The sequence below is a fragment of the Vidua chalybeata genome, chromosome Z (assembly GCF_026979565.1).
Source record: "Vidua chalybeata isolate OUT-0048 chromosome Z, bVidCha1 merged haplotype, whole genome shotgun sequence".
NCBI classification, from domain to species: Eukaryota; Metazoa; Chordata; class Aves; order Passeriformes; family Viduidae; genus Vidua; species Vidua chalybeata.
The window spans coordinates 72,316,427-72,327,236 of NC_071570.1; the positions used below are offsets into that span (position 1 = coordinate 72,316,427).

The 10,810-nt window shown below is 41.4% G+C and overlaps 2 protein-coding genes across 6 annotated transcripts in view; one reads left to right on the forward strand and one right to left on the reverse strand.

Annotated features, from left to right (window-relative positions):
* Positions 1–795, reverse strand: part of MCC (MCC regulator of WNT signaling pathway) — a 195,131-nt gene extending 194,336 nt beyond the window's left edge. The window contains 1 exon segment of the mRNA XM_053932546.1: positions 735–795. Within this exon segment, the coding sequence (XP_053788521.1) occupies positions 735–795 (61 nt within the window).
* Positions 796–2,352: 1,557 nt separating this feature from the next.
* On the forward strand, positions 2,353–9,738 carry LOC128781601 (3'-5' RNA helicase YTHDC2-like). 5 transcript variants are annotated; one of them, XR_008428432.1, is made up of 6 exons: positions 2,353–3,241; positions 3,378–3,468; positions 3,842–4,026; positions 5,621–5,818; positions 6,402–6,568; positions 9,588–9,738. XR_008428432.1 is itself a non-coding variant. In XM_053931283.1 (6 exons), exons 1-4 carry the CDS (start codon positions 2,557–2,559, stop codon positions 5,650–5,652), a joined length of 483 nt encoding a protein of 160 aa, XP_053787258.1. In that variant the 5' UTR covers positions 2,353–2,556; the 3' UTR covers positions 5,653–5,818; positions 6,402–6,568; positions 9,588–9,738. The 5 variants fall into 5 exon arrangements, 3 of the variants coding, with proteins under 3 accessions (XP_053787258.1, XP_053787259.1, XP_053787257.1); XR_008428433.1 differs by having other exon boundaries at positions 2,353–2,929; XM_053931283.1 differs by having other exon boundaries at positions 2,353–2,731.
* The last annotated feature ends 1,072 nt before the right edge of the window (positions 9,739–10,810 follow it).

Sequence of the window (10,810 nt, forward strand, 5' to 3'; positions counted from 1 at the left end):
CAGTTCAGCAGTGATGTGGGAAATGGATTTGTAGAGACAAAGACCAAGTTCTGCACTGTGGCAAGTGAGCACCTGAGAGAGGTTGTTTTACAAGGACAGAACTGATCAAAAGGCTTTTTCCTTGATGTCTCTGAAGTAAGGGAAGTGGAAAAGAACTGAAGTAAGGGAAGTGGAAAAGACAGAGAAGTAAGGAATGATGTGTCAGTAGATGATAGGAGAGGTTCCAGAAATGGGGCAGAGGCAATCACCCGCATCAGCAGCCAAAGGTCTGGGGAACTGTCAATGGATCAGTGTATCCAGGAGTGTGCCGTAGAGCAAGAAATGCCCATTTTCACTGCAGTTAATTTATTAAACAAATATCTCTCAATAGAATTTGACATCAGTCTTACTTCCCTAAATGTGTATAAATACATAACTTACTTCATGGGAACATTAATGATCACAGCAGCCAACAGCTGATTGCTTGCAAATTTACTATAATGCTTAAACCCCTACATACTGGAATTCCTTTTTTTTTTTTCTTTTTTTAATAATCAAGGAACTGAAAAGAGAAATAAATCTTGTGCTCTTTCATTAACTTGGTCTTGAAGAATTGGCTCACCAGTGATCCTTGCATCATATTTCAACAGCTAAGAAGTCTTACAGCACTTGACATCTTTAAAAAATCCCAAACAAACAAAAACCAGAAAGACTAATTATTTTGCAGTCAAACCTGACACAATCTAACACAGTACAGAATCGATAATACTGTTTCACTAACTTCCTTTGCAGTTCTTTTTCTCGTAGAACTGGCATCTTTTGTGGAACATAAGGGTGTTTACAAGAGAGAAAATGTTCTGCAAACTGAAAAGAAGTCAGCAAAAGTGCCTCTAGGGAGGGTAAAATAAGAATACCTAATTGTATTTAAACGTGCAGATGTATTTTTGCATAAAATTGTGCTGCTTCTTAATTCCTCTTATAAAAAATACATGGGTATTTGGACATATGTTAATACAAGGAAATAATTCTTATTCCAGGGGTTATTTGTTTCGAGTCAACATTAGCCAGAAGGTATTTCTGAGGCCAATCATGAAAACGGAATTTTTAAATCCTTACAGATTGTTATTTTTAATATGAAAATCCACAGCTAGTGATTTTTATTAAGAGAATACGTATAAAGAATAAAACCTCCATGTCTAAGAGCCTGGGTAAGCACAATTCTTTGCTTATTCATATGCTGAGTGCAGACTGCAACTCAGTATTTAGCAGGGTTGCAGCAGGCAGTGTGTGCCTGACCACACTCTCCTCTTTTTTCACCCTTCTAATAGCACTGGACAGTCAAAAAAGCAGCGAAAGAAGAAAGGCATGTATTAAGGAATTTGTTATGCAGGATGCACTCAGGCTTGACGCCAGTCTCAGCCATATAGATGAGACTTAACCCAACAGTTAGTTATCTCTGTGCCCTGCTGTCTTTACAGGATTGCAAACTGAGAGCAGAATTGAACCTGAGGAATCATTTTTCAGAATCACGGGGCTTTTTGTCTATAGGAAGGCAAGATGATGCTGTTAAGAGGCAAAAACTGTTAAGAGATCTGGGTTCATAATTAAAGATTTCTGATGCGACTCTTTCAAATTAGTTATGAACTCTCATTTTTTACTGTTGATACCAAGGATGATAAGAGGAATGCTCATCTTATTCAGCTGAAGTGTTTAATTTTCCATAATAACTGTGATGTGCTTTGCGGTGGCAGTACTGAATGTCACAGGAACAGCTATGAGGACCTAGCATTATGTACTTTGATTAAAGATACATAGTCAGATAGCTGAACTGAAAACTGAAAAAAAATTTAAAAATAACCTTAGAACAGATCAATTGTTCCACTCCAGTGTGATCTCTCAGTGCAGAATTATGCTGAAGTTAGTCTTGTAAAAGCTTTGGTAGAGGTCGCTTAAGAGCTGTTTTTCAGTCAGCTGCATCAGACAGTGAGTGTTTATCTTCTATTTATTTAATTGCTCACTTCAGTTCACAACGGAGGATGTTTGTTCAAACGGAGGAGTAGTTTGTTCTTCTTCCAAGTACTCTCCTTCTGACCGATGATGTTTCCAAAGCAGCAGCCTTCAATCCCGAGCCCTGTGTCAAGCCCAAGAGGATTGGGTTTAGTTTCTACCTCGTGTCCTCAGCGTGGAGTCAAAGGACAGCAGGAAAAGACGATCCAAAACCAAGGGCAAGTAACACTTTACAGAGTGAGGAGGCCGAGGGCCGAGATGACCCTCGCCACACCTACCTTTAATACCATGCAATTAAAGCACGTAATTTATGACCGGACAGGGCACCAGTGCCACGTTTTGGCCACAGCCATACACATACCTCGGTACTAGGCAGGCTTGGCCCTACCGTCGGGAAAAGAGCCAATTTCCTTCCCTTCGGGCCGACGGGGCTGTGGGTGACTCCACGCAGGCCCCGCCCGCCGCCGGCGTCGCCCCTCGGGCCAAGCAGCTGCGGCCCCCGATCCGTGTGGGGCCGTGTGGGGCCGTGTCGGGGCCGTGTGGGGGCTGTGTCGGGGCCGTGTCGGGGCCATGTCGCGACACAGGCGGGTTCCGCGGCGGCAGCCCGGCGGGGCTGCGGGGGACTGGGCTGCCGGCGCCGCGGGGCGCGCCCGGGCCGAGGCCCTCAGGGAGGTCGGCGTGGACGAGGTGGTGGAAATGGCGGTGCAGCTCGCCCTGGAGCGGTTCCGGAGCGGGGACGAGGCGGGTGCGCGGCACAGCCCGGCCCGGGGGCAGCCTGCGGCTGTTGGGAGGGCGCTGGCAGCGGGTCAGGGAGGGGATCCTGCCCCTCTGCCCGGCCCTAGTGAGGCACGGCTGGGGTGCTGTGTCCAGCTCTGGGCTCCCCAGCACAGAGACAGGGAGCCACTGCAGGGGTCCGGCAGAGACCACTGAGATGAGATGAGAGGTCTGGAGCATCTCTTATCAGGAGAGGCGTGGGAGTTGGTCCTGTTAAGCCTAGAGGAGACCAAGAGGGGATCTCACTAATGCATATGAAGATCTTCAAGATGAGTCCCAGGAAGGCGGTGCAGATTTTTGGTGGCAGGACAAGGAGCCATGGCCATAACATAAAACACAAGAAGTTCCACCTGAACATGAGGGAGAACTTCTTTCCTTTGAGAGTGGCAGAGCACTGAAACTGCTGCCCAGGGAAAGTGCTGAGTTTCCCCCTCTGGAGACATCCCAAACCCTAGCTGTGTTCCTCTGTCAGCTGCTCCAGGTGACCCTGCAGGGGGTTGCACTGGCTGGTCTCCCTTCCAATCCTAGCAATTCTGTGGTTCTGTAACACTGAGTTGTCAAGATTAGTGCCTGTTGCATTGTTACTGTTTTCTCATTATTATTTATCATTCTTCTAGAGATGGAATTTCCTTCTAGTTTCACTAGTACTGAAAGAGCATTTGTTCACCGTCTCTGTCAGTCTCTCGGACTGGTATCTAAAAGCAAAGGGTGAGTCAGGGTACAATTTTCAGTTTTTTGGTGCAGACCAATAGAATTTCAAGACTAATGATAACCTGACTGATGTTTTCAACATACTCAGCTGTGTTGCAAGGAATAGTATTAGAGAAAAAAGTGTAAAAGCGAAATGAGCATCTGTGTTCATTGCTGTATGCATGCTTGGAAAAGCTTGTGACATGCCTTTTGGGACAGCTTGCTTTTATACTTTGTGGATTTAATGGCTCCATTAAAAAAGCTTCTCACTGTGATTTCTGTTTTTTTTTTTTCCCAAAGATTTTGCATAGCATCTCCTACCTTGACAGATCAAAGTCAACCTAGAGTAGGTTCCTTTTTCCTAAAATATGTTTTCTTCTCCCGCCGACAGAAAAGGAGCCAATCGCTACCTGACTGTAAGGAAGAAGGATGTATCAGAGGCACACGCAGGCATGACTTGTGGCTTGGCTCTCCGTACGAAACACGCTGTTCGGAGTCTGATTCAGCTCTTTCCCGTCACAAATAAGGAAGGCACGGAACTCCTGCCAAGGACAGAGCGAGGAAATGTTGAATCTGGTACGCTGGGTTCTGCTTTGGACTTGTCCATGGCCACCACTTGGAAAAACCACCTGCAGCCCAAAGACAAAAGAAACCTCTTTCTGTTCTGTCCCCTCTCGTGTCCTAACAGACACCTTCTTGCAAACGCATTAATTTTCCTTACTTTTAAGGTCTTTTGGAACTGGTGTTGGGAAGTCATATCATGCACATGGTGATGTCCACCTTGTGTTGTGTTACTTTAGAATCTTTGAGCCAGTTCCAGCCAAACCTTTTTGGAAGCACAGTTTGAAATGTGGCTCCATAAAAGTTCTGTGAGGTGGGATTGAAGAGTCAGTGTTCCCCTGCTGCTGTAAGAACACCCATATGAGAAAATGAAGTTGTCTGTTCTGCTTGTAGAAATTAATGTCCTTGATAAATGAAGAATTTTAATTTTTATTTCTTCATCTCTACAAAATAGATTTGGTCCTTAAAGGACTACTGTCCAGACTTCTTGATTTCTTGAATATGGAAGAGTTCACTGAAAGACAAACTTCTGATAAAATGTTGGTTTTTTTTTTTAAACAGCAAGGTTTTAATCTAGATTATTGCTTTAGCAGCTACAAGTGGAAGAGTTACAGTGTGTTTCTGTGTGCAGAGATGGGTGCAGTGAACAGAAAACACTTGTACCAATATGCCTTGTTTAATGGCATGGTTCTGATAGGTGGTGTCTGTTCTTGAAGTGCTTCCTTTGCTGTTATTTCCAATTGTTTCAGTTGTTTAATAGGATTGTTTAATGAACAGAGGGAAGCTATAATGCAAGGACTGAAATGCAATGTCTTAGGAATGTAAGGGATAAGTTAATGAGCAGTCTAATATTTGCCTTTCTCTGCATCTCAAGAATGTATTTTTAGTTCTCCCGATCTCTTAGTCTGTGTTTATTTTGGTACAACAGAGGTTGAAATTTAGTATATGAATCTGTTACTGACATTAAATATGCATAATTGAGTTTACAGCAAGCTTTTCATTCTTCTGGAAAATAATTCTCAAGGAATTAGAGAGTAGCACTTGCAATGATGGATGTGAAGTAGCTGCCTCAGAAGATGTGCCCGTTGGTTGGCTACTTATGCACTGCTTTGTAACACATCACACTGCTGTGTGGGGGCCAGGACTCTTGATACAGCATGCTTGCATTAGTAGGATTTCAGGCAAAGGCGTGGAATAGCTTCAAGGTTTACCCCTGGAAGTGTGTATTTCTAGGGAGAACTGCAGGTGTGAAATGTGGGCGCAGATACAAGGGCCACCAAAATACACCGGGCTGTGTTCTCTGGTTTAGTTTCTGTTTCTCCTTTTGCTCTTTGTGGGCTTCTTTGACTTGGAGCAATGCTCTGGAAGAGTCTGATTTTGTTCAAAATACCTATGAAAGTAATAACTGTTTTGAAATATATTTATTTCAAGCACTGCAGGAGGACATGTTGCTATAAATATGACTTCTAAATGTGTGACGGGTTTGTCACTTTACCCACAGGGATGCATCAAAAGTCAGCAATGTTAATTTTTCAGTACAATTTTTGAGCAGTGTTTTTGTGACCTTCCTCTGTATCTGCATAAATAAACTTTTACCTTGTCTTCACAGAAAACAAAGAAGTAAACAAGATAACTTTTTGACTTAATGATGGTATCCCCCAGGTCCCAGTGAAGAGAGGGGAATCAGAGTTTGATTCCTTCAGGCAGTCACTACCAGTTCTTGAAAAACAGGAAGAATTTCCAAACAATAAAGGACAATAAAATTGTTTTGATCATAGGAGAGACTGGATCAGGAAAAACTACGCAAGTATGTTTCTTCAATTAAATAAAAACTAGAACAGTATTTATGACAATTGTGTAATATTTGTGATACGGGATATTTTGATGCTATTTTAAGGCTTTTCTTTTCCTGTATGATTGAGAATCTTGTTCCAATTCACTTTCTTGTTTTTGAAACACTAAGCCAGTAGATAGGTACTAAAAGCATAAATGATTCCTCACAATTTTCTGGTAGATACAATTTTTTCATTAAAATAATACAAAATATTGAAGGGAAAGTAGCTGTGATGTTTTTATAGCCCTTTTTCTTCTAAGGTAGTTCTGTTCTTAGTACCCAGAGTGTTTTTTGTGTTAAAATGAGCGATTATCTACAGGAGTTTTTTTTTCGATTTCTCTGAAGCAGGTGGGAGACACAGCAAGATTTTTCTTAAAAAAAACCTAAAGAGGTTATACTTAGAAATTTATTTTCCACTGCTTCGGGTATGCTTGCCATGATAATCCTAATGAAAAGTCTTTTGCAATGTGTAATACTGAGATGCAGTTAAATTGTTTCCCTGTGCTAACAAAGCTGTGACTGTCTCAAAAAGTAAATTTGAACCACTTCTTTACAGATTCCTCAATTTATCCTTGATGACTGCTACAAGAATGGAACTCCCTGTCGTGTGTTCTGTACTCAGCCCAGACGTTTAGCAGCTGTTGCTGTGGCTGAAAGAGTGGCAGCAGAAAGAAGAGAGAAGATTGGCCAGACAGTTGGTTACCAGATCCGGTTAGAAAGCAGGTCCTAATGGTATTTCTGAGTGCCAGTTGATCTTGTGTTGGTCTTGTGCATCTTGTGTACAGGTAAACTGCAGTGTGTTTGGGTTGCAGCCTCCCAGGTGGGATATGTTACTGCAGGTAAGGAATACGTAAGAGGGAAAAGGATGGCTTTCTTGCTGTGCTTTGCAGTTTCATGTAGTAGGTTGTCTTATAGAACTGAATCTCAGGTATTTTCTGTTGACTTCTTCTGCGGAGTGTATGCATGGAAATCCTTGTCTGATTTTCAGATCAAGTCTACACTTTCTTTATTTTTTTTTTCTTCCCCCCTCTCTACTTGTAACAAGTGTGGATCCAAAAGTTCCGCAAGCTTTGAAGGTAGGTGTGAAGACCAGCATGCTGTAAGAAATGTTATGTAGTGTGAGTTGATAGGAGTCATAAAAGGGAAAATAACAAAATTGGAAAGCGACTGATGGAGATGAGCATTATTTATTAGTCTAGTTTGGGCTAAATTTACTCTTCTTCAGCTTCTGTGTTTAAAACATGAAGTGAAGTAAAAGTAGAGATTTCAGTATCACTTGATGAATTTGTCTGTAAAGCAAAGCATGAATGATTTGTGTGGGGTTTTTACATCTTTGCACCGTGTAGCCAAATGACATTTCAGGGAAGGGCCAGCAGTTGGGATATGAGTGACCAGAAGATGGCAAAAGGTTGTGTTGCTTGAGTGAACAAAGATAACACACAGCTGATGAAAATGAATGCGCTTGAACAACAAAGCCGCAGTAAGAATTCAAATGTGTGTACGAAAGCTCACAAGGATATAAAGAGATTAGAAGAGCTGGTGAAGATGTATCACAAATAAGCTGGGTGATTAATATCTGGAAGTACTATGCTGGCAGAAGAAGAGCAAAGTCAGGTGAAAATGGAAGAATTGCTGGAAGCAGTGCAGCTTGAGAGGAATCAATACAATTGCTTCAGAGAAACACTAAAAGGGAGAAATAACAATATTTTGAGCTGTGGACAAAAAAAATCTGGAATGGAGATGTTTAGAGGTGTTTATAGTAAGACAGAAGTATAATTTTTAAGGTTTTCTTTTAGGATGGCAGTACCAGAGGGAGTAGTGACAATTGCTGTTTTTATTGGGACAGCTTCTCTCAGTATAGAATTGTAACATTTCAGTAGTTTGACCTTCTGAAGGAGCAGAGGATGAAGCAGATGACTTTGTGATTTAGTCAGCTGTACTGTATTGTGTCCTCAAGGCAAGGCTTTGGGAGCTGTGGGGAGGCTTCTGTGAGGAGGTGCCAGAAGCCTCTCCCGTGTGTGACAGAGCCGGTGCCAGCCAAGACAGACCTGCCTGTGGCCGAGGCTGAGCCCATCTGTGATGGTGGCAGTGCCTCTGGGACAGTGGGGAGCAGGGGAGGAAAACCTGCACAACAGAGGCAGCAGTTCAAGAAGAGCAGTGAGAGCATGCAGAATTTCTTCATGCTTCTCTTTTACTTCCTTATTTATTAAAATTTGAATCTTATTTTTTCAGTTAGTCCGTTGTCCAAAGTTTTGGGGCGCAAGCACTACAAATTGTTAGGAAATGTGTGGGAAAAGGCACCGGTTAAAAACAAGTGGTGTGCAGGAGTCTTTTGGGGAGAGAACTGTAATTCCTCTTGTGGTCAGCAGCTGCTTTAATTTTTGATCCCTGGAAAGCCAGCTGCCTTTAAATGGTGCAAAGCCCCTGAGCTGTCTGTGTGATGTGTTCCATAGGGTTTCTCCAAGACACTGGTAACATTCTGCACTAATGACATGCTCCTTGGCACGCTGATGGCAGGAGACAGCACCCTCTCCACCGTGACCCATGTTATTGTGGTGAGCATCCTGTGGTCTTTCATGTGGGGTGGGGCAATATGTATAGCCTTGGAAAATGAGGTCCTCATTTGTTTTATTTAGATTTGCTGAGCACTTTAGGTGTTTTTGTTTGGTAGAAGATGAATCAGCTTTAGAGACTTTCTGAGTCCTTAGAGTAGCATGATTGTTTTGTGGATTTGGTGTTTTTCTGTGTGTTTGTGTTTTTTCCTGTAAAATATTTTATTTTCATGGCAATGATTAATTGTGGAATCAGGAGGAGTGGAGAAAGACAGAAGTGTAAATTTTTCTGAACTTCCCTGTCAGCAGCAAATCCTTAGGGAGGCTTACATGGATGTGGTTCAATGTGATTGTCTCAGAATTCCTGTTATCATTTGTTTTAGCATTACCAGGTTTTCAGTCCATTTGTTTGCCCAGAGTGTTCTAGATAATGTGGAGTGTAATGGCTAACAAATTATTCAGATGTGTTCATTTATGAGTATGCTAATATTCCTATTGTGGAATTTAATAAGGAAGGGGAACTAGAATGCTTATGGCAAGATTGAAGTCCTGAAGATAAAAGGTAAGTTTAGGTGCCTGCCTGTTTATCAAAGTTAAAAAGGCATGAGAATGATCTATGCATTCTTGATGTCAGCCTACAAACTTGTATTTTGAGTCCTTGTTTCCTTCATTCATAATAGAAATCAAAACAGAAGAATGACAAAGATGATGAATCAGTTAGGTGCCTTAATTTATAGGTTTTGTGTGGCTTTGGCTTGTCTAAGCAATCTGTCTGTTTTTCTGATTATGTGGTGTCATCCATTTCTTTAAATGCTCATCAGTGGTGAAGTGAGAATTTATGAAAATAAGATTTGTAGGATTTGTGGTTTGTGGCGTTTCTTGAAATTTGGCTTCAAATACAAAATCAGAGAGGTCTCAGATATTCACTTAGCCTCTAAAGTTAAGGTGCGTACAGCTTCAGCATTGCAATGCCCTCAGCGCTGATAAAAAACTTTTTGAAGTGTTTTTTTTTTGCTTATGGATATTTTTTAAATAAAACCCTATTACTTAAACTAGACTTACACATTTTAAGGCCTCTGTAATGTGCCACCAAATCATGTATAATTTTTTAGAAAAGTTGTTTTTGTCAGAAGCTGTGATCCTGAATCTATGATGGTTTTTTGTCTCTTTTTTTTTTCCTTTTGTTGCAGGATGAAGTACATGAGAGGGATAGGTTCAGCGACTTCTTGCTAATAAAGCTGAGAGATGTGCTGCAAAGCCAGCATCATTTGAAACTAATTCTTTCTGGTCATGCTCTAGATACAAATCTCTTTATTAGGTATTTTGGAAGCTGCCCAGTAATACATAGTAAGTCTTGATCTTAACTCTTAAATCTGAGTATAGCTGCCCTGAGACTCAGAGATCTTACTAAACTGTAGCAAACTATTCTGAGTAAAGGCAGGTGCTGAATACACTGAGAGTTCCAGGAATCCTTGTTCTTTGTGTATTCAGGTTTCTTGTTTCTTGACTATTTGCACCTTGTTCAGAGTGAAGTGTTTTAGTCAACTGGAGTTCTGTACATGCAGGTACATCCTGCCCCCCTCCATGTTAACTGAAGAAGTAGGAAGAGGTTATTGAAGTGCTGTCTTCATGCTGATACAGGACTTAGGAGCTACATGAGTGTGATACATATTAATACATTCCAGTAGAATCTCACTCTTCAGGCTTGGTGAAGGTTGTACTGGTTACTGGATGAAAAACAGCTAACTGTAGCTGTTCAGTTCAGAAATACAGGCTCAGGCAGATTGGGTTTCACATGAAAAAAGAATGACATGATTCTTTGATTTAAAGAAATTAGTAGCCCTTCATCTAGGTGAATATTCAGAAAAGGCATCCAGTTTCTCTTAGTTTGTGTTCAGACTCAGTTACCTGCAGTTAGATTACATTCAAATGCAAGAAAAGTTACCATTATTGCTGTTTTAATTTCATGTGACTGATCTTTAGTAGAGGCAAAATATAAATGTGTGGGAGATAGGGGGGTTTGTGGGTTTGCGTTTTTTCCCCACGCTCCTGGCTTGAAGGTTCCCCCCCCTTTTTTTTTTTTCTTTTTTTGAGAATTTAAGAACTAAAAAGAAGCATCTTTGTCTGTTAATGTAATGTAAAAAGGTTTGATTCTCCTTCAGCATTATGGCTGACAAAATCCTGACCACAGAAACCAACATTCTGTAGCTGTGGATTGCTGTAGTACACAGAGCTTGTGCTCAGTGTTGGAAGGCTTCCTCTGTGACAGCTTCTAAAAGTATGTGAATTGTGGATTGCTCTTTCTGAAGGAAAATCCAGAGTGATCCTGAGTCAGCTTAAGGGACAAGAAATCAAAATGCAGAGATTTGAATTCTTCATGAAAAAAGCATCCTTTAATGTCCACAGATAAGGT